Source organism: Theobroma umbraticum, unplaced genomic scaffold, assembly GCF_002168275.2.
Source record: "Theobroma umbraticum cultivar Fairchild unplaced genomic scaffold, ASM216827v3 scaffold_44.0, whole genome shotgun sequence".
Lineage (NCBI taxonomy): Eukaryota > Viridiplantae > Streptophyta > Magnoliopsida > Malvales > Malvaceae > Theobroma > Theobroma umbraticum.
The window spans coordinates 4,153,422-4,176,186 of NW_018397255.1; the positions used below are offsets into that span (position 1 = coordinate 4,153,422).

The 22,765-nt window shown below is 34.2% G+C and overlaps 3 protein-coding genes and 1 pseudogene across 3 annotated transcripts; 3 read left to right on the top strand and 1 right to left on the bottom strand.

The window, feature by feature from the left end:
* Positions 1-241: 241 nt before the first annotated feature.
* On the bottom strand, positions 242-1,728 carry LOC110409381 (uncharacterized). Its single transcript, XM_021418703.2, has 5 exons — positions 1,322-1,728; positions 1,127-1,225; positions 848-1,034; positions 559-660; positions 242-484 (listed from the first exon to the last, which is right to left on the bottom strand). Exons 1-5 carry the CDS (start codon positions 1,535-1,537, stop codon positions 411-413), a joined length of 678 nt encoding a protein of 225 aa, XP_021274378.1. The 5' UTR covers positions 1,538-1,728; the 3' UTR covers positions 242-410.
* Positions 1,729-4,485: 2,757 nt separating this feature from the next.
* Positions 4,486-7,228, top strand: LOC110409082 (bet1-like protein At4g14600). The gene is made up of 4 exons (XM_021418314.2): positions 4,486-4,582; positions 4,672-4,795; positions 6,556-6,612; positions 6,847-7,228. Exons 1-4 carry the CDS (start codon positions 4,560-4,562, stop codon positions 7,006-7,008), a joined length of 366 nt encoding a protein of 121 aa, XP_021273989.1. The 5' UTR covers positions 4,486-4,559; the 3' UTR covers positions 7,009-7,228.
* Positions 7,229-11,420: 4,192 nt separating this feature from the next.
* LOC110409143 (uncharacterized) lies at positions 11,421-12,453 on the top strand (annotated as a pseudogene).
* A 3,592-nt stretch (positions 12,454-16,045) lies between these two features.
* LOC110409572 (protein DETOXIFICATION 27-like) lies at positions 16,046-20,476 on the top strand. The gene is made up of 8 exons (XM_021418958.2): positions 16,046-16,545; positions 16,659-17,200; positions 17,336-17,422; positions 17,597-17,653; positions 19,484-19,722; positions 19,813-19,931; positions 20,016-20,105; positions 20,208-20,476. Exons 1-8 carry the CDS (start codon positions 16,255-16,257, stop codon positions 20,253-20,255), a joined length of 1,473 nt encoding a protein of 490 aa, XP_021274633.1. The 5' UTR covers positions 16,046-16,254; the 3' UTR covers positions 20,256-20,476.
* Positions 20,477-22,765: the final 2,289 nt, after the last annotated feature.

Consider the following 22,765-nt stretch of genomic DNA (forward strand, 5'->3'; position numbering starts at 1 on the left):
CCACCGATGGTGTTGATATGGATCTGAGGTTAAACTTTTTGTCATTAAAAGTAATTGAAAATCCTTGTATTGGCTGCATCAAAATATTTCTTTGCTTTGACTCAGCTTTTCTTGGCTTCATTTTTCTGTTGTTTAGTTCTATTGTGAAATCTTATTTAGGACCAAATTGGATGGCCACCAAACTAGAGTGGGTTAATCTAAATTTTTTCACTAATAAGCATTGTAAAAATGAAAACCAATGGAAGAAAAAGAGCATTATAACTTGGATTAATATCTCCATCGCAATTTCGACCACCCATGTGACATTGATTCATCATGAGTGTGGTGATTTGGTTTAATGACTAGCATTGCCGGGTCACCAAAATCATATTATTTGCAATAAACTAGTTAGGTTCTGCATTTAGGCAGATCTATTCCTCATCTGTTGGCATGGTCTTCTGAATCCTCTCAATGAAGCCAAGCATCACCTCCGTGCCTTTCTCATCTGGGGATTGGGAAAAGGAATTAAAATTAGAACTAAGAAAAACTATTACTCTAACATGCTTGTCCATGTACTACCTAGTTTTGGAACTGTATGCCCCTTGGGATGATTGATCACAAAAGGATCCACAAAGGATTCCAGGAGACCAGTTGACTCCGGCTTCATGGAGTCCATTTCACCTGCAAACCCATGTTTTAGTCAGTATTGTGCATGGCCCGAAGAGTGCTTCTACCATAATATGTGTGAAACTTATCCAAGACCCTATCAGAACATTTATTTACATTTGCAGTGTTTTCATCAGCTATAAGTAGAGTGCAATTGAAAGCTTTGAATATGCACCAAGCCTTTGGAATGGCATTAAAATACCTATGATATGGAGAGAAGGGCATTCGAGAGGTGATGAAAATGCAGTAGAAGTCAGCTTATGGTGTCCAAGCTTTGATCCTCCAAACTTGGCTCCTGATATTATTATCAGAAACTTGATCTTTGGAACTTCAGTAAGGGCTACACCATCTCTCTGCATCCCAGGCAAGGCAGCTGATAAAATTGCTCCCTGAAATTCATCAGAAACCGTACTCAGATCCATTCATTCCACAAGAGTTGAATTTGCAAGAATTTGTTAAAGATAATTCATGCACACCCCACCTGGGAGAAGCCCATGAAACCATCAAATGGACCATTCTTTATCACATAGTCTTCAATAAACGCAAGACATTCTTCAAAATTTGTATACTCAGTGAAATCCTACATGGTAAAAGAAAAAAAAAAAGATTTGATTATAAGCTTGTTGGTCAAAAGAAAAACTGGACTTGAACTGTAATTTATGGGAAACTCTCCTACCTGGTTGGCTTGGAACCACTCATAATAAGGAGGATCAAAAATGCCTTCAACATCAGACTTCCCTTGGGCAGGATATGGGCCATTAAGGAAAACAAGATCTAGCTTTTCAAGCACGGTTGCAGGCCATCGAAGGACCAGTTTTTTTAGAATTTCAGCGCTTGTCCTGAATCCATGGAGGCACAGAATTCTGGGTTTTCTCTGTACTTGGCTTCCCATTTTTCAGAATCCCTGTTGTTAAAACTTTGAGGGCAGACTCGGATGGTTGGTGCAGCTCACTGTGGTTGATTATTCAAAGCCGAGTTGATCTATCTCCACTCTAACGGGGTTGGTGAGGTGGGATCTATAAGCTCAGGCAACCAATAAATAAGATTGCCAAACTTCTTTCAATGGTAGTGGTACTTGGGCAGGGGATTTTAAAGAGGCATTTGGGGTTCTCTAGGGAGGCAAAAACCATAGGAGAAAATTTACAATGAGACGAAACAGAGTAAAAAAATATTACAACTAAACCCAAGAACAAGAAGGGAATATGGTTAAATTATTTCTCACCTTAAAATCTTAAATTAAACCCATAACAGTCATAAAGCTGCCTTCTAATTGACAAAGTAAACTCTTTTTTTACAAAGGATTTGCATGAAGAAAAATAAGGATCAAAGAAAATGTCATGTTTGGTTGGGGGACTGGCTACGCAATTCCCCCTCTATTCCTTACAAAATTTTATCCCCTCATTTTGTTTGCTTTTGGAGAAGGAATAGCCATTCCAAAAGCAATGACTATTCCTCAAAATTTGACAAAAGCTTGGAATAGCTAATATCACCTTCCTCATGTAGTCATTCCACACCCATGTGAATAAAGTCTAAACATTTTGAATTAAAATGTCCTTATTTATTTCCAAAAATTACAAACTTAAACTTATAAAATTAATATTTTCATATTTAAATTATAAATAAAATATTAATATTTTAACATATTAATTTTTAAACTATTAAGGGAAAATATAAATTAAAAAATGAAAAATGCAAATAGAGAAAAATAAATCTTATTACAATAAAAAGTTAATTTATTAATTATATATTATAAAATATTTTGAATTTAAAAGTAATTAAAAGTATTAATATTTTAATCATAATAATATTTAAATTATAAACTAAATTACCAATTATTGATATTTTAAATCAATTATAAATTATTAATATTTAAAAAATAAAATAAAAATAAATAATCATAATAACATTTAAATTATAAATAAAATGGTTGTATTTTATATATTAATGATTAAATTTTAAATAAAATATTTATACTTAAATAATAAATTATTAATATTTTAAAAATATAAATTATTAATATTTAAAAGATAAAAATAAATAAACATAATAACATCTAAATTATAAATAAATTATTAATATTTTAAAAAAGTAATAATTAATTTACAAATAAGTATTAATATTTAAATGATAAATTATTAATATCATAAATAAAATAAAAAATTATTAATATTTAAAAATAAAATAAAATAAAAATAAATAATCATAAGAACATTTAAATTATAAATTAAGTATTATCATCTTTAATAATAATGATTAAAGTATAAATAAAATATTAATATTTAAACTATCAATTTTTAATATTTTAAATAAATTATAAATTATTAAAATTTAAAAATAAAATAAAATAAAAATAAATAATCATAATAACACTTAAATTATAAATTAAGTATTATTATTTTTAATATTAATGATTAAAGTATAAATAAATATTAATATTTAAACTATCAATGTTTAATATTTTAAATAAATTAAAAATTATTAATATTTAAAAATAAAATAATTTAAAAATAAATAATCATAATAACATTTAAATTCTAAATAAAATATTAGTATTTTAAAATATTAATAATTAGATTATAAATAAAATATTAATATTTTAAAAAATAAAATAAAATAACCATATGTATGATAAATTTTTTTTATTTTTGTATTTTTTATTTTTTTTATTTCAAAATTATTCTTATCAACCAAATACTATAATAAATAATAATTATTATTCTTATTTTATTTCATTCGTCATGAATCAAATGTTTTATAATAACAGTAAAAAACGAGTGTTAGGGTTTACGCCTATTAAAATATTTATGGAATGGAGAGAAGGTCACTGGAGAGGTGACGAAAATGCTGTAGCCTTCAGCTTATGATTTCAATACTTTGACCTTTCAAACTTGGCTCCCCGATATTATTATCAGAAATTTAATATTGTGGAACTTTGGCGAGGACTAGAGGTGAGTTGGTGTTGGCCCGATGGGTCTAGCAAAATGAAGGAAGCAGTTGCCTCTATTTGATTTGACCCAACAGAAAAAGCAACTGGGATTTGTTTTTATCTAGCAAAAGAAGGGTTACCAAGTTTCAAACATTTTGTCTCCCTTCTCAAATTGGATTTCAATGGACAATATTTCTCAATCTCAATGTTGAATTACCGCAGCCATGATGACCTTCACTTGAGAATACAATTATTGGTATGGTATTTTTCTTCACAAAATAAAGAGATTTTCTACAAATGATAGACCTTTTTTTGGCAAAAAGTTCCTTTTTTATTATAATTATAAACATCTTTTTGGCAAAACAATCATCCTTTGGCAACACTCTTGGTTGATGAAATAAAGGGAGGAGGAATGGAAGATGTGTAGAGTGCTCTGGCTAAGCTAGCTCAAAGGGTTGGGAAGCGTTGGACTTTGCTTCACGACCCTCCCCATTTATTGGATCAAATTTAATAAGCACCAATTTGAATTTATTTAGCTATTTGAACCAGCAAAAATTAACAAGACAATGCATCCCGTGCGCTTTAATTAAGATTACTTAACTCATTATTTTATTCAATAATTAATAATAAAAAAAAAGGAGTAATCAAAGATACGCCAACAACTCCACTTTGACCTGCCCATCCCCATCAATTCCCCTTTCCCTCTATCCTAGAAACCAAACTAGGCAAATCTGTTTCCACACACGGCTTTTTTGAAGGTGTTGTGACAAACCGTAGCCCATACTAGAAGGCCCAAAGTTGAGTCAGCTGGCCCAGTTTACAAAGTTTAGCCCAGGACACTCTCTTTCTTCATGGGCCGCCGACCAAGTATTAAACATTTAAACTTATTTGGGCTGCCGGTTAAAACGTAGACCGTTACTTATAAGTTAAGCAGCTGTGGAGCTTTTTGACGGAACTCTTCTGTTTCAGTCGAGAGCGATTCCCTCCGATGGCAAATCCTCACAGATCAAGGTACTCAAAATCTTATCTGAATCTCTAATTATTTCATTTCCCTTTCCATTATTTTACTTATTTTCAGATTTCTTTTTGGCCATTAACAGCCAGGGCCTTAGCGCTAGACCCGTGGCTAATTCCGATGAGATCCAATTGAGGATTGATCCACTTCATGCTGATTTAGACGAAGAAATTTCGGGTCTGCACAAACAAGTTACGCTGCTCAAACACGTAAGTTAATTTTTTTTTCCTTTCTTATGGAAATTGAGTTTGTGGGGATTTTCTCTTTTTTTTTCCTTTGTTATATTTGCTTCTTTAAGAATTTTTATGCAATATGAAATCTGGGGTTTTTTTTTTTTTGAATCAAGCGGTGTTTGCTTTTTTGTGATTATAAACTCTTTTAGGCTCTAGAAAATGGGATAGAGATGGAAATTTATTGAAAAAGAATATGGTTTTTGGGTAAAAGAGTGAAAAAGATACAATGTTGAATAATTGGTTTCGAATTATCTTTGCTAGATATTTCATTACTAATCTTTGAATTAAGAGTGCAAAATGGCTTTTAATATTTCTGACTAGCTTTAATTTTACATGCTTAATGCTGTTTGTACTTTGTTAATCTCTTTGCTTGCTGTGTTATACTGTAAACTGTGCATCTTCCTGCTGGTGCTTTTATATGGAATAATTAGTTGCCGCTTAGTGGCAAAAGGTGCTTAATGCAATTGTTTTTTTTTTTTTGGTTAAAAACATAATTGGGATTTATTTTGTCCTTTGTTTGACATATGAGCATTTGGGTGCACCCTAGATTCTCCAATACACTCGTCATTTAAGCAAAAGAAGAATTGTCAATGTGTTTGTCAAATGACTGAAATTGCAGTTGCCTCAGGTTTGCTCCTCCGTGTTTGCCATGGAGAGTGAACTTCTGAACGAAAATGCAGCTGGAACGAAACTCTAAATGCTATTTTTTTATTTTGGGTGAATGAATCAAATCGAAGGAAGAAAAACATTTGAAGAAATTACAGCCCATGGTATCCTTGACAATCAACCTATTCAACTCTTCAAGCATCACAAGGAGATAAAACTTCCTGTTTTTTTTCATGAAATCTGGGGCAAAATTCAGCGAAAGCATTAGTTTCCAGCACTCATCTTTAACAATGATAAGCTAAACTACGTACTAGCTTATTTATCTTGTGAAAGAGTTTTCATGTCTTCCATGGCTGCTGTCATTTTGTTGAAACATCTTAGCAGCATTCTTTGAATCTGTTCTAAAACTTCTACAGCTACTTGAACGTGGCATGGAATAAATTCACAGCTCTTATTACCACACAATCTTTGAGGTTCAGACATGCTTTTTCCACTTTTACTTCATTTAAACCCCTGTCTCTGCTCCCTTCTGCTTGACCTATCCCTATTGAGCATATATTCCTATCACTGCTAGATCAAAGATAATGAAGATGGTTCTGTGAACATTAATCTTTACCTTGTTGGTGCTTCATCGTTTATGAAGTTGCAAATATTTTATCCTTTTGTAATTAAAATGTCCTATCATCTCTCATTAAACAGCTTCTCTTCCTGTTTGATTGTCATCAGTGCTCTTAAGTTCATTGAAAAAAAACGGCAGCATTTTGTTTGATTTGGTGCTTTCACAAGAATGGAAATTTTGAATCTTGCTTCAAAATGTTGTTACCAAGAGGTAACAAGAAAAGGGCAGTCAAGAAAGTTGGATTTTTGACTATGTAGAAGCTCTGCAAATGCATGATATTGAAAACTTCTATTGTTATTCATTTTCACTGTGAATTTTTATACTTAACTTGCAAAACCACTGCTTGCGTTATGGCTTCTAATATTAGCTGCTTCTTTTATTAGTACTTACAGTTTTCTTGGTCAAATGAAACTATGTATATCTGATTATTTTCTTTTCCCTTCAGTTCTCTGTTTCCAAAGAGTTTTTTGTTTATGTACTTTGAAGTCTTACTCAAAGTGTTGATCCACAGGTTGCTCAAGAGATAGAAACTGAAGCACGAATTCAGAATGACATTGTCTCTGATTTGGTGAATACTAGCGTGACTTGCCCCTTATCTACTTTTCGCTTTTTAAAAAGAAAAAATGAAAAAAAAAAATTCAAGAACATTTTATGGTCCATGAAAATCTTAGTAAGCACTAGAAATTTGAGGTGTATTTGAGGCTTTTGGACTTTGGAGTCATGGTTTGCCACACAAAGTCCCTTTCCATAAAGTCAAGAACCAACCACTTCTAACAGGTCACTATTTTGTTTCTTGCTACAGCAAATGCTAATGAGCAGAGCTCAGGCAGGAGTTAAAAATGGCATGAAGAGGTTGAACAGAACAGTGGCTCAGCAGAGATCAAATCATATTTTGCAAGTGATAATCTTTGGTCTTGCATGTTTCACCATAGTCTACTTATGGTCAAAGCACTTCAAGAGATGAAAACTGGCTAACTATTGGCTGTTTACTGCCAAATAGTGACTCGAGGCTACCTCGTGATTGTGAATACATATCGAGGTATTTTGCCCCTACCTTGATGATTTGCCAATCGGAGCCTTCATTGTAGCTGTTACAGTAATGTAGTTCCCTGACAGCAAGAATTCTTCTTTAACTTTTTTTTGGGTATATGATCATTGAAGCTTGTCCACTAGATTTTCTCTAATTGCCTGCTTCTAATGTAAGATTGATAGAGTAGTGTGATCTCTTTTTATTAAAGTGTTCTCTCTTTATTTTAAAACACCGGTGTTAACCCCATAGTCCGACTACCCAATCCCCTTTCCTTTTTCTCCCTCCCCAAACTAAGAGGAGGCGTCATCATTGATGTGTCACTCCTTCCTCCGCCTTCATCAAAGGGAGAGATACTTGCTACGAGTCTGGTCTAGTGTATTTGCAGGACTATTACTGCGAAAACATTCATGGCATCATAAATGGTGCAGATTCTTCGCATTTGAAACTTATGCTTTCTGTACAAAAGTAGCCACCCTGAAAGGTTGGTCGTCTATGTATATGGACAAATGTGCTTAATCCCTGTAAGGATCCAGCAGCTGGGTGGGCCTTCCTCGATGAGTTTACTAATTAGGTGTTTAGGCTGTTCAAACAGAGCCCCGAATATGAAGTTGTTCACTGTTCCTAGACAAGCCAATAACAGAAAACACTAAAAACAATGTACAAGGGGGGCATATGAGGGCACAGCATAAGCGACAATGTCTCAAAAGTCAGGCAACGTATGTTTCTATCTGCCTGCTGACAGCTAAATCCTCATCTATAAAAGATTAGTGATTGATTTCAATGCCCCACCAACAAGAAGATCCAGGTTGGACTGTGGATGAAGCTAGGTCGAGAGATAGAACTGGTCTGTGCAGACTGGCGAGTTAGTTTAGCTAACCAAGAAAGCAGATTGCATTTGAAGCAAAGGGTTATTTTGACCAGTGAGGATGATTTTAATGCTTCTCGAGGCTTTGTTTAGCGTCAAAATAATTAAAAGACAAAAATCCTTTTTCTGTTTTTTGGCTGTTGGACCCATTCAGATTTACTTTGTAGCACTAGTACACCCAATGATTAATTCTTCTCCAGTTTCTGTGTTAGTAGACTGCTTCTCAGTTGATTGAATGGAACTAGGCCTGCAAAATTTTTAATGTGGGGAATCGTTTCACAAAGTGATGGATAATTTTCATGCTGATAGCAGAACAGGTCAACTCGTTGGCCTTGTCATCACTCATGCTGCATTCCTTAAACTTTTGAGCTAGCAGCTTTTATGGACTTTTTCACAAGCCCCTACTTCGTAGACCTTTTTTTCATTTGGAAAACAAGGGAAAATTAAAAGAAATAAATTTTACACAACTAAGATTCATTGTTTCTGTCAAAGAAAATAGATTTAAATACTAAAACCATATATGAATTAATTTATTTTATGCAGAAACATTTTTTTATTAAATTAAAAAAAGCTTTATCTTTTAATTTACATTTACACAAATTTTTAATCTAATAAAAAAATTACTAATAATCGACTCTAATATCAACTGAAATTTTTTTGTAAAGGTAATTTAATGATATGATCATTTGACAACTAATGTGGTCACATTATACACGACATCATCTAGTGTATCAATTTTTATATAATTATATTAATTGTCACGCGATCACGTTATATGTAGATAAAAAAATATATTCAATTTTATGATGGTTAATTTTTGTTAAAATTAATAGTATGTGTAGATATAAATTTTAAAATTCCTTTGAATACAATAAAAGAATTTTTTTTCTTTTACATAAAGTATAATGGTTTAGAAGTTTTTTCACTATCTAAACCAAAAATATATATTTATCTTTTTGAGGGACATTGATTAGAATTTAAAACTTCATTCTATAAATTTTTAATTCTAATTTTGAGGTAAATTAAATAGAATTTATGAAATGAAAAAAAAAAAGTATGAATTTTGAGTTTCTATAAATTTTTTCCGGTACATGTAAGAAATTTAAAAGGGCAGGTGAGATGGGAAGAAAAGTTTTAAATCTTAACCCGGACTATCTTTTGGTGGTTCACCCATCCTCTCCAGGTGTGGCTAACAACTCACGGTTAGGGTTCTAGCCTCACCAACGCTACCCATTCTAAGCAACCATTGACTCTATTTTTTTTTTTCAAAAAGAAAAACATAACAAATGAAAAATCCGAGATGCTAGTAGCAATTTTGTCTTGTGTGAATCATCAATCAACATGGAAACTTTCAAGTTACATAGAATCCAAAATTTTGAAAGTTCCAGCCATGACCCAGCCAACCTGGCGTGGCCTTGAAGAACGGTCCTGCAACTCCCTGGAAGCAGGGTCGAAGGTTAGTTAAAGAAAGAAAGAGAGCGAAAGAAATCCGGGAGAAGTCATGAAAAAGTATAGGAGATTATTAAAAGGTTACTTTGGTCGTCCACTTGGTATGCAAACATGTGCAGGTCAGTGAACCACCTTCTTTTTACAGAAATCGAGGTCATATGACTCCTACTCTTTGAGTTAAAAGTTAATCCTTAGTTGAAACAGAAACTGAATTCCGAGTTTGCGACAGCAGATGTTCAAAGCAGAGCTAAAATTCAAAGTTAAAAACCGACCAAGTCAAAACACGTGTGGTAGATGAAACAAATTTGATATCTTCTATAATTGCAACTCTGGTTTTAACTGTCTTACAAATTTTCTTCTTCTTTGTTTTTTCCAAGTCAAGATTGAGAAATTCAAACCCATTATGTGAGTAAAAAGTTAAGAGGGATATATGCCTTAATTAGTTCAGTTGAAACATTTCTCTTCTACATAGAATATATGAGAAAAAAAATACTCAATATTAATTTTTTAAACAAAAAATACGTGCATTTATTATTTGATTTAACACTGAAATGCTTGCAATGATTTTAACCTTCCAAATTAGTACTATTTATTGTTGACACGTACTTTGATCGGTAATTACAGTTTGATAACAGAAAAAAAAGGCATCGAATTTAAATATTTTGTCCAAAATTAATGATTGGTGAAAATTTTTCAAATGGGGAATAATTTCTCGAATAACACCGCATTCTAAGCAGCTTAACAAGCATGAATATAAAAAAATTTAGTAATATCCCACTACCCAGCAAATGCCAGGGTTCTCAGGTCTCACCCCATTTTGTCTGATTATTGCCAGCTCTTGCCAGCTCCTGTTCATCATGTCTTGCGCAATTTACATTTTTGACAAACAAAGATTGACTAAACCAAACCATAAACTACCTTCATTTCCCGTCACAATTCCAGCGAGGAATTGAGGTTTATCCTAAACTCCCTGCAACTCCTTTCTAAGCTCACCACGTGTCTCTCGCCAACCAGAAAAACATTTGCCGTCCAAGCAAAGGAAGTAAGTCGGTTTCTTCAAACACCAGACCTCAATTTTATCAAATCCCACTAAAGTCTTGTCTTGTCTTTGTAGCACGACAAAGGAGAGATGCACATTCTGGCACACAAATTGGAGCATGATAGTTGTTTCCCATTTGCAACGGTTACTTAATTTTAATTTTATATTTTTAATTCTTCGTTTCTTTCTCTCTCCCCAATTATCTCCACAAAAAGGCTATATCCCCAGCTAATCCCATCTAAACAATTATATCTCAATTCTCCAAATCATTAATCATCTAAGATGTAAACATAAGAGTCACCATCAATCATACCCACAGTGATTTTGACACCTGTACCGAAACCGAAGGATAGACTTAGTCATTAATCATTTGGGGACAATTTATCACAATTTAAAAGTATAGTTTTGTTAAGGCATAAATAAAAAGTTTAATATCTCTTATTGAAATTGTCATGCTATCATTTTTTTGATATAAATATATATGCACTTTCTATCTCAAAAATCCGTATGAGTACTCGCCACGTGTTCAAAGTGATCATTTGAATGTAGACTTGTGTGTAAACAAGCATACCGAAGAAATATTCCAAGGGGGGTATTAAAGTAATATCACCGACCATTTTAGAGAAAGTTGTTGAAAAGTTTAACGCGGAGGACAGTCTGTGAAGGGGAGGTGACCAATTTTTTTTATTTCCTAACAATTGGGCAAAATCGTAATTATGGATTGGATAGGGACATTTTACTGACCTTAAGCCACCGACACATGCCCAACCTTAGTGGCATTACAGTAAATCAACAAGCTAAAACAGGTCAAAATTTCACCTCATAGTCCAAAATTTACATGGTTATTAAGTTACATAAAAGGCCCCCAACGTGGACAGGTGTCAAAATCTAAGCCCTTATTGGTTAGGTATTGTATTTGTGCCTGAACCTTGAAGAAACTTCAAAGAAAAAGAAAGAAAATGAAGCATCCAAGACATTGCTTAGCTAGCCCATCATGTTATATGTGCTTGCATGTATATGTATATAACTATGTTTCACTTTGCATAATTTTGTGTAAACAATTAAAAAGAATCTATTTGCATTATTGATTGATTAATTCCCCACCTTTTTCTCCCCTGTCCTCTCCCACTTTCTCCATCCCTTTTTATATTCCCTTCTCTCTTTTCAGCTCCCTCACTCCCAAACTCTCTCAAACTCAAGAACCCCAAGAAAAGAAAAAAGGCTCTTCCTTCTCTTTTGTCAAAATTTGAGTTTTTCTCTCCTTAGTTCCTCTGTCTTTGCCAAGATGAGTTCTACGATGTTTAAGGTTTTGATGATCTTAGGTCTTTTGGCCACCTCTTGCATGGCTCAAGCACCAGGTGCTGCACCAACATCCCCACCGACATCTTCACCAACGCCAGCTGCAACGCCAGCAGCCCCAACACCTTCCCCATCGGCAACACCGACCCCATCTCCAACTCCTTCCCCAACCCGCAACCCAACCCCAACCCTTCTCCAGCTCCTTCAAGAGCTCCAACCCCATCTCCCACCACTTCCCCATCTCCTTCTCCAAGCACTTCTCCACCTTCTCCTTCACCAGTCTCTTCCCCTCCTGCTCCTACACCATCAGGTGGTCTGCCACAGCCTCCGAGCCTTCAGCTGAAGTAGTCCCTCCTCCCTCTGCCGCCTCCACCAACGCTGTTTTCATTGGTGCGACCGCCCTTGCCGCTACTTTCTTGGCGGCCTTTTTGGCTTAAGAAAGTGAGTCGCTGCCTTTTAGGCTGTACGCGGGCTTTTGGATCATGATTCTTGAGGATATTGTTTTGTTGCTATCTTTGTTATTTTGAGTAGTGTTTCTTTCCTTTTTTTGTTTATTGTTTTAAATTTATTTGTTATGTATGGGTTGTTGATGATTCTATTATTTTGGGTTTGGACGGTTGATTATATTGGTGGATGTGACACGTGTATCGTTTGATGAGATCGGACGGTTGTAGAGATTGGGCTGGTGTACATGGAATAAAAACAGTTTGTTATTCTTTTTACGGAATCCAATTTGTCATGTTTCTATATGTTGATTTATTTCTTCCTTTTCTTCCCAACATAATTTTGCAAGTGATAATGTTGACGGGGTCAGTGATTTTCAAGAATTGAATCTAAATCAGACACTTGGGGTGAAAAGAGAAGATGACTCTGTTCACGTGTACGATAGCTATTGGAGGCATCCCTAAAGCAGAAGAAGATCATTTTTAAACCAAAATCTGTTTGTCCTTTTCTCGAAAGCAAAGTTTGACATTTTAGTGCTAATAGGGAAACATAGCTCAATGTTAAGGTAAAAGCTGTGTTGATTTCACAGGAGAATGGGATTTTTCTTCGTAGGAAAGGGAATGTCTTTTTCAAAAATTACAGGCATTGAATTTGACTGTAATTGAGATGAAAACAAATGATGGAAGAGTGATTTTCGTTTTTAATGTTTTTTTTGGCCATGTGAATATGTGATGGCCATGGCCTTTGTTTTAATCTTTCAGTGTAGACTTCAATGCAAAAAAATTGGGAAAAGACACGTCCACCGCCAAGTAACAACGACACAGAAGCTGTAAAGCTATGCTGCAATTGCCTTATTGGTATTTTAATTTTTTAAGAGTAAGAGATTGCATGGGCTACCAGGGACTGGGTAACAACCTGGTGTTGCGACCATTTTCGCAAGGAAGGCAGTGTTTACATTTAATGTTATGGATAAAATTAATATGGCTTTTCATCAACACTAAAAAAGGAATATTAGTATGGCTTTCAGCAGAGCTAAAAAGAATAATTAGTTAAAAATTTTCCGAGGCACTAAGACTTGGACATGCCAGGCCTTTTTCTAATTCCTTTCCAACGTAAGTTCTTTGAACTTGTAGCTGCCAATAAAGTGAGGACTGATGACTGGGCAATGAAGTGATGTTTTGTCTCTGTTTATCTACTTTGCATTTTTTTTTTATAATATTTGATTTATTCTTCCGAATTCCCATTGGACTTTGATCTTTCCTTTTTCTCCATACTTCCTATGGATTAAGGAAAACTCAATGATTAAATCATAAAATGGAAGGGAAACTTTCAACTTAGGTATATCTCTTCAACAAGTTTGTATTGGTTCAAATCCAATCAAACCCCAAACTTTCCTCTCAGAATGATGACACGCGCATCGCATACAAAAGAGAGAGAAAAAAAAGAAAAAAAACTCAAAAGGAAAACCCAAACAGCTTTAAATACTCCTCTCCTAGGGTGGACTTGGACAATTCAAAGTTCGAGCCCCATCCTAGCAAATAAGCAAGGCAAAAACATAGGAGCTACGAGCAAGTAGTAATCTATTTTTGATAGATCTTAGGCCTTAACTTATGGAGTTGTCATATTTGGGATTTTTTTTGGAAAAAAGAATGGTTTGGTCGGTGTCTTTTCTCTTAGTCAACCGGCTTCTAGGGCAGATTCGTACCCTTTTAGTACGTGGAGGTTTTCGATCATTGGTGTTGAAGGTCCACTAGTTTTTCCTCAATGCAAGGCCCACACAGGTCGGCTTGCATGTTGGGTCTTTTGTTCTCCGGCCTAAAAACGCACCCCTACCACTCTTCCACAGCTACAATTACGAAAGCCCAGCTTAAAGTTTATATTACACTATTTATCTAGTTTCACTGAATCGTTTTAAATTTAAGTCTTAAAAGAGTAAGAAATAGTTAGATTCTTACACTATATACTTGTCGATAAGAAAGGAGGCAATAACCTAATGGGGCTCAAGTCCAAGCCTTTTTGTTTATTTGGTACAAAGGGAGTAAGATAACCCCACCATTTAACTAATTTAGACATGTAAATACTCATTATATTAAGAAAACTCTAAATATTGGGGGATGGAACTGAAAATTCGTGCAAACCTAATTTGAGATGTTCAAATTAGGAAGTCATTCTATTCACACACAAAATTTGCTTTACAATAGACATGACAAACATGGAACTACCAATTTCTTTACATTATTTTAATAACAAAACAATTGGCATCAAAATGAATATTAACATGACAAAAATTTAGTTATTAATCATCTATGAGGCTCATAAACGATAGAAAAATTTATGCACCTTCAATATAGGAACTTCTGAATTAGATTTCTTGATGGCAAACTACAAGCCAGGACCGCAGTTTAATTGTCCACCATTATAAATTAACCCATAATCCAGTGGTCAAGCTGTCCAGCCAATTCACACCTTAAGCAAAACCTCGCCACCCCCATCACCTGTACAATTTCTCATCACTCTTCTCGCTAATGAAATACCAGGATTCCTTTTACAACTATCATCAGCGTTAATCTTTCATGCAGCCATTAGGTGGGGAATTAGCTACACCTGATAAGAATCTCACGACTAGGATGAAGAATCTCACGTTGAAGACCGCACCATGCTTCATATTGGTTGGTGATGAATAGACGAGATCCAGTTAAATGCCAAGACAAAGAAATCATCAAACAAGATGCAATTTCCCCGATGCCAAATTATCCAGTAAGCCTTATAGTTTGGAGATATTCCTTTTGATCTTATTGTAAATAGTCCTAATATCAAGTTATTTTTCATTTTTCGAAACATTTCATCGAATTAATAACTTTAACTCTGATATAGACATCTCGTATCTCTGGTTGTAAATTATAATAAAAGAACAGTTGTTGTTTTTCTTCGTGCTGCCAAGTGCCATACTTGTCTATTTTTGCATTTGAAGCAAATCTGGAATTGTAGTTGGTGGGTGTGGGTGCAGTTACATAAATGAAGCATGCTCTGTTTTCAGGTGTTAGTAAGGAATCCATTATTATATGGCTGACGCAGTATGGGAATGAGTGCATCCCAACAAAAGAGAAACAAAAAAACCAATGCCAGATTGAGAAATATGGGCCTTCCTCTTTCTGCACTGTTAATTCCTTTTGACAGTCACAGGTTCTAGTCAACCCCACGAGGTAAAAACCTTGAAGCTTTAAAGGCAATAGTGAATTCTGTTTTCTGAGGTCATATTTCTAAGTTCATGTTTCCTACAAAGAGATAGAAATCAGATTCCTCTACTTAACGTTAAGCAAATAGAAAAGCGCGAGGCTCTGATTCATGGATTGGTAAGATTTCATGATTGTAAATTTGCAAGTTTGAGGTACTGGGTTTAAGCATCGAAAAGAAATGAATTGCCTTGTTATCCATAGATTAATTTTCAACAGAAAATTCTCTGCCCTCATCATAAGAACATAACTTTCAATATTTCTTTTAATTCTTTATCAGGACAGGCCAATGCAAATTAACTTCACCAAAATGCTTAAATCTTTTCTTAAAAAAGGAAAAAAACAGAACTTTCGGGACCTAAAAATGCCATTCTTCTTTAATACTTTAACTATTGGCTCTTTCTCGACAAATTTATGGCATGGTGTGTAATTGACATGCTGACAAAAATATGATGCGGTGAGCAATGACATACATGCAAGTTTACGTGTGATAAAGATTTTTTTAATTATTAATTTCTAATACTTTTTATTCTCATACTGTAGTGAGAAAGGTCAGCCCCATACGCCCAACTTGGGTCCGCAATCCGCATGCTTCCAGGAAGAACACATTAATAACTAGACTACCCATTAATTAATTTCAAATAAAATTGAAATTCCTGATCAGTCAAAGACAACCCGCGGCTTGACACTCTTTTCTCAAAATTTGTGTAAAAGCTCCACAGCTCAAGCTGCTATATATAAGCGTCATGGAGGCCAGAGAGTGAGCGTTTATTCATCTTTCCTTAATTTTGAAGTTCATTGAACTCCCAAGAAAAAGGATAGAATCGATAGGCCACTAGCAGATATCAGATATGTCGAGTAACGGTGCATTGGAGGAAGCTAAGGTTCCTTTGATAGAAGATTTAGCTTCAGCGGAGCGATTGAAAGCTGAACAAGATGATCAAAATCAATCCCTAACGAAAAGGGTATGGATAGAATCAAGGAAGCTATGGCAGATAGTTGGCCCTGCAATCTTTAGCCGCCTCGCCTCATACTCCATGCTGGTAATCACTCAAGCCTTTGCAGGCCACCTTGGTGATCTTGAGCTTGCTGCCATTTCCATTGCAAATAATGTCGTCGTCGATTTCGACTTTGGCCTCTTGGTATAAATCTTTACCCTCATCTAGACAAAAAGCTGATTATTTGGTTCTTAAACCAAACAAAAAAAAATGAAAATTGTTTTCTAATGTGCTTTTTTCGGCTTTTATTTTATTAGTTGGGGATGGCAAGTGCACTAGAAACACTATGTGGGCAAGCCTTTGGAGCCAAGAAGTACCACATGTTGGGAGTATACATGCAACGTTCATGGATTGTTCTTTTCCTGTGCTGTGTTTTGCTTTTGCCTTTATATCTATTTGCTTCTCCATTCTTGAAGCTGTTGGGCCAGCCTAAAGATGTTGCAGAGCTATCTGGGATTGTTTCTATGTGGATGATACCACTTCACTTCAGCTTTGCTTTCCAATTTCCTCTGCAAAGATTCTTGCAGAGTCAGCTGAAAAACATGGTGATTGCATGGATTTCCCTGGTGGCTCTCTTGGTCCATGTGTTTGTAAGTTGGCTGTTCGTTTATAAGTTGCAGCTTGGGGTGGTTGGAACTGCAATCACCTTGAACTTTTCTTGGTGGGTTTTGGTTTTTGGGCACTTTGCCTATACTGTTTGTGGTGGATGCCCTCTTACTTGGACTGGCTTCTCCATGGAAGCATTTTCTGGCCTTTGGGAATTCATCAAACTGTCTGCTGCTTCTGGGGTCATGCTCTGGTACCTACCTCTGCATCTCTCCCTTTATGACAAGTAGTCAATTTAATTTAAAATTTCCCTTTGAATCATTCTGATTGTTTTCTTCCCTTCTTGTGAATGTAATCACGATACCCTTTTATATTTTAAAATCGACAGCTTGGAGAACTGGTACTATAGAATATTAATCTTGATGACTGGGAATCTGAAAAACGCAAAGATTGCCGTGGATGCTTTGTCAATATGGTATGCAAATTGTTGTACATATATAATTATTTTGACCGATGAATTGTCAGTAAACGACGACCTTTCATTTTCCGTAGGAACAAGTAGATTTATGGATGAAACGAACTCTTTTATTATTTTTATTTGTGTGCTAACGTAGCTGTTCGTGAATTTGTTGTTGGTCTATTTTGGCAGCATGACAATTAATGGATGGGAGATGATGATTCCTTTCGCATTCTTTGCTGGAACCGGGTAAGGCCTCTCATTTTTCCTGTGGCCAAAGCAGTTTCCTTCAATATTCTAGTCTAAATTAATGTACCATGTGGTGGAGCCCTTGCCATTTAGTTGCATCCACAATCAAAGGCTGAGGATAACAAGAGGGCAGAAAGATACTACTCCCTATACGGTTTAGGTGATCTGACCTTCCAGTTGTCAATCCTCTCCGGATGATTGGGATTTGGGAATGATCATCACCAACGTTTTCTCCTCTTTCATTTTCCTTCACTTGTGTATGGTACCTGTCATTTGAAATTATTCACTGATAAACTGACAATTAAGCCCTTCTGAAACTTGGGGTCTAAGTATCAGTGGCACCATTTTAAATGATAAATAAAAAAAATAATTGTCCCGTTTGTATTTTCTGGTCTAAATTTATTCTTTTGGGGTCTCAATAATTTTGCTTTTGTCAAAAATAAATTTTGTGTACTCTCTTTTCCGAAATTTGACTACTTTGTCTTGAGCTACCAAAAAGCAGTGTGACCACTATATTTACGGCTCTAGTATAGCAAGGGTCCACGTTGAGGAACCTGTCGCACCAACTGTATGTGATTGTATTCATTTCGTGAACTAAAATTTTCCAATAATTAATAAAAGAAAATGTCATATCTACAGCAGAAAATTTGTGTTTCTGGTTATCGATTTGTGAAGATGTCATGTAAATATACACAAGCTTTTTATATATTGATGAATTGGAGTCAATCAATGTTTAGAATAAGATTTGAGAAAGGTCTAGATTGGTGGTTGATTTGTCTAGCAATACGTATTGTCACATCAATGCCAACACAGTCGTGTTCATCTTGGTCTCCGAGAGTTTTCTTGTTTTCCTCCCGTAGTCTACATTCTTTTTTTTTTTTTTTCTCTCTTCGGTTAAAAATAATTTAGTTTGATGTTGAAGGTAAAGGAAAGGTAAAACTCCTATAGCGTCATATATCATCTTTAGGGACAAGAAGAGAAGCCAAAACCTTTGCTTAGCAAGGGGCGATGTTAATTACCAGCTTAAGGCCATCTTAAAGAAAGGAAGAGTGACGACCAAGAAAGCCGTATAGATTAGCACCTATAGAAAAATAACCCCTAGTTGATCAAACTCAATGTCGTCATCTTTTAGTTTCTGTTGTTTAATTCACTGAATCAGAAGGCAAGGTGCATAAATAGAAAAATAAATCAACGCTGGATTCTTTTGGGAAAGACACTAATTTGATTAACTGCATGGAAAAAGTCAGGTCGTATTATAATATCTGCTCATGACAACAATATATAGTTTATCGAACATTGATAAATACTTCAAAAAACAAAAAGGGTGATGATGAAATGAAATTTGATTGCAAAAGAACAAGAAAAACCCAAAGTTCTGTTTGTAGGAAGGGGCTTTGATCACAGGCAGAAGCCAATTCCAAGTTTGTTTTGCCCTCTGAAAGGCTTTAGATATTGCAGTCGCCATGTGATTAGCCAAATTTTCTGCTTCCCTTTGTCTATATCTTCATGTGACTTCTTTTAAAATTTTTTTCCACGGTATTAATTATACATTTTTATAACAATTTTGTTTTCCCCTTTTAAACGGTAAGAACTGGAAATGAAAACCTTGAATATGGAGCTATTACCTGTGGCTTTGGCCTTCCTAACTTAGAGTATAAGAGGCAAGCACAACATTAAGTCACAAGACAATTACTATAGAAAATATCTAAGAGACAAAAATGATTAGAATTGCAAATTCATTCAAACTAACTTTCTAGTTGGATTATTACTAAATGTAAATAAAGATGACATTTCAGTTGGTGACATTTAAGTTATTCATATCTGATACAGAGTTAGGGTGGCAAATGAGCTTGGAGCTGGGAACGGAAAAGGAGCTAAGTTTGCAACAACAGTTTCAGTGGTGACATCAATTGTAATTGGCATCTTCTTCTGGCTGTTAATTATGGTCTTTCACGATAAGTTTGCTCTTATATTTTCCACAAGTGAACAAGTCTTGGAAGCAGTAAGCAAGCTCTCACTTCTCTTAGCCTTCACTATTCTGCTCAATAGTGTTCAGCCAATTCTATCAGGTAACTATTTCTCAGCTTCTTCATATATAAGTTCATCCAACTACTTATTAAGTACAAATCATGTTGACATTAATTTTGGTTTTTGTGTAGGGGTGGCAGTGGGATCTGGATGGCAATCCTATGTGGCTTACATAAATTTGGGTTGCTACTATCTGATTGGGGTTCCACTTGGATTCTTGATGGGATGGGGCTTCCACCTAGGAGTAATGGTAAGCACTATATGCATTCCACCTATTATGAATATAAATTTGTATGTTGTTTCTTACATCAAGAGTGGAATGAAATGTTTTTAGGGAATTTGGGCTGGAATGATCTTTGGTGGGACAGCAGTTCAAACTTCGATACTGGCCATTATTACCATGCGATGTGATTGGGATAAGGAGGTAGGAATTTCCTCTTAAGTTGTTTCTTAATCAAGTTACTATAACTTGTCCTCACTCCAATTTCATGATAGATTTTGAATCTTACATTGTTGGCATTTCCAGGCTGAGAAAGCAAGCATGCACGTAAAGAAGTGGTCAGAGACAAAGTAATCAAAAGCTCATGTGAATCAAGTTCAAGGCAAAGATCTCGTACGTCAGAAAAGATATTACCTAATTTTGAAGTGACGAGAATGGTCTCACAAGTTTCAAGGGCCTATTAAATTTCGATTGGCAAAACGAATAAGTCCCTTGTTTGTAATTCTCTTCTTCCCCACATCTTTGTAATTTTCTTTCGTTTCGAATGAAATTGCAAAATGTTGTTGAAGTGTAAACCATGGAGCAATTCCTTCATAGCGATTACTACTTTTTTACCCAAATTAAAAAAAAAATGTGCTTACAAGCATTATCTTACATTAGAAAATAGATTAAAAAAGAGAAAATTGTGAAAGATAACTGAATTCTTTCAAAAATATCTCTCATAATAAGGTATTTTTAAAAGCAATCTTTTCTATAACTTTAACTATTTTTAATAAAAAAAATTAATTTTAGATAAAATTATTTTTAATGAAACCGATCTATATATTTAGATTCGTACCTTAAATCGACTCATATCCTTTGAGCTTTCCTTGTCAAATTATTCATCTTTAGAGTATTCTTTATAAAAAAAAAAATTTAAACATTTGGAGTATTTTGGAGTAGTTTTTGTACAAAAAAAAAACCTTTGAGCGTTTTGAGTATTTTAGAATAGTTTTTGATACATGGAGAAAAACTTTTGAGCATTTTTCAATAAGTAAATATATTCATTGATTATATTATTAAATGGAGTATGATGTGTTGTTTGAAGTTATTGATTTTGTTAAATAAAATTTAGTAGTTTGATAGATTTTAAGCATTGTGTAACCGATTTATGAGCATTTCATGATTAGTTTTTAAATATTATTTGATTTTTAAATATTACGTGACTGATTAATATGACATTGCATGACTAGTTAGTAAGGCATTGCATGACTAATTTTTGGGCATTGCGTGACTTAAGTATTACTTAAAAATCAATCATGCAATGCCTACAATCTACACAGACCAAACATGCAATGATTGGTTGCTAGTTTTTAAGTATTACACAATGCCTGAAAACCAGTTTCATAATATTTAAAAACTAGTAACATAATATCTAAAAACTAGTAATGTAATACTTAATAACTAATTGATTTGTTTGCTCGTAGTCTGACTTAAGTTGCTAAAGTCATATAATGTTCAAATTTACAGATATATCTAATAAATTTCAATCCCTTAATTTTGGAGTTCTATGAATATAAACCAATGAACTTAAAAACCTAAAACACATACCTTGATGCTACCTCTTTTTTTTGGGATAGCAAGATAGATAGTATTTAGCAAAAGAGAGAAATCAGAATTTAATTTTAAAATTTTTATCTGGATGGTGAGATAGAGAAAATCAAAATCATTTTAATTTGTCTAAAATTGTTTAAAGAACATTATTATTAAGTCATGCTAAAAATTAATTAAAAATAATTAAAATTATAATGAATAATATTTTTAAATTGAACTTATAAAGAAAAATGCCCTAAATATAATTTTCATTACTTTACTTGCACAAGTGATCATAAAAAAGAAAGACGTCATTTAGCTATTTGCATATTTGTCAACAATTTAAACAAACCATAAGAAAACAAAAATGCATGCAATAGAATCCAAACTTATTTAACACTCAGAGCAAATAAGAAATTTATAATACTGAGACAGAAAAAAATAAAATCATAATTATTAGAATATGACTCAATAAGTAATTTGGAAAATATATCAGAGTCATCGGATTAATGGTTCAATCCTTAAGGTAACAGTTGAACTGCATATTTAAGTGATAATGCTTGACTTGATAATTATAAAAGTTTAAGCCTTCCTTGAGCCAAGATTTTAATCCAATTAATGACATTTAAATGACTTTAATTTAATATAATTCTTTTAACATGAATCAAACTAGTTTTACCGTCTGGGTCAATACTAAAAATTTATCTTTGATAACACTAGTCCAGAATTTCTCTTGATGAAACAGAGGTAAACAAAAGAAAGTAGGGAAAGAAATGCCTAATTCCAGCGTAATTGTAGAATCAAGGGTTCCTTTATTGATGATGTGCATTCAGCTATTAAAGAAGAAGGCAATCTAGGAACTTGGCCGCATATTCTTGCCTCCTGCTCCATGGGAGTCATCACTCAAGCCTCTGCTGGCCACTTGGGTGATCTTGAGCCCGCAACATTTCCATTGCTTATAATTTCCATCCTTGGGCTTTGATTTTGACCTTCTAAGACTCTCTTCTTGCATATTTTACGTGTGTCTGCGCGTGCGCCTGTATATGTAAATTTGTCTTTCTCTTTGATTTCTTTGCATTTAATTTGTTTCAGTTAGGCATGGCAGTGCACTAGCAAATACACTGTGCCGGCAAGCTGATGGGGCAAAGACATGCTTTTTGTTGGGTTTATAAATGCAAAGATTATGGATTGATCACAAACGAGCCCTAATATGATACCATTTACAATTCAGACTTGTTAAATATACCCATCATATTAAAATGGTTAAAATTGAATGGAGCAAATATTACAAT

Bases quoted from the DNA above. Each gene is read 5' to 3' on its own strand.
- LOC110409381 (XM_021418703.2), bottom strand. From the start codon at position 1,537: ATGGGAAGCCAAGTACAGAGAAAACCCAGAATTCTGTGCCTCCATGGA. The intron at 1,226-1,321 runs GTAGGAGAGTTT...TTTACCATGTAG, and splicing joins AGTGGTTCCAAGCCAACCAG to GATTTCACTGAGTATACAAA. The intron at 485-558 runs GTAGTACATGGA...CCCAATCCCCAG, and splicing joins GCATACAGTTCCAAAACTAG to ATGAGAAAGGCACGGAGGTG.
- LOC110409082 (XM_021418314.2), top strand. From the start codon at position 4,560: ATGGCAAATCCTCACAGATCAAG. The intron at 4,583-4,671 runs GTACTCAAAATC...GGCCATTAACAG, and splicing joins GCAAATCCTCACAGATCAAG to CCAGGGCCTTAGCGCTAGAC. The intron at 6,613-6,846 runs GTGAATACTAGC...TTCTTGCTACAG, and splicing joins ATGACATTGTCTCTGATTTG to CAAATGCTAATGAGCAGAGC.
- LOC110409572 (XM_021418958.2), top strand. From the start codon at position 16,255: ATGTCGAGTAACGGTGCATTGGAGGAAGCTAAGGTTCCTTTGATAGAA. The intron at 17,654-19,483 runs GTAAGGCCTCTC...TATCTGATACAG, and splicing joins GCATTCTTTGCTGGAACCGG to AGTTAGGGTGGCAAATGAGC. The intron at 20,106-20,207 runs GTAGGAATTTCC...TGGCATTTCCAG, and splicing joins GATGTGATTGGGATAAGGAG to GCTGAGAAAGCAAGCATGCA.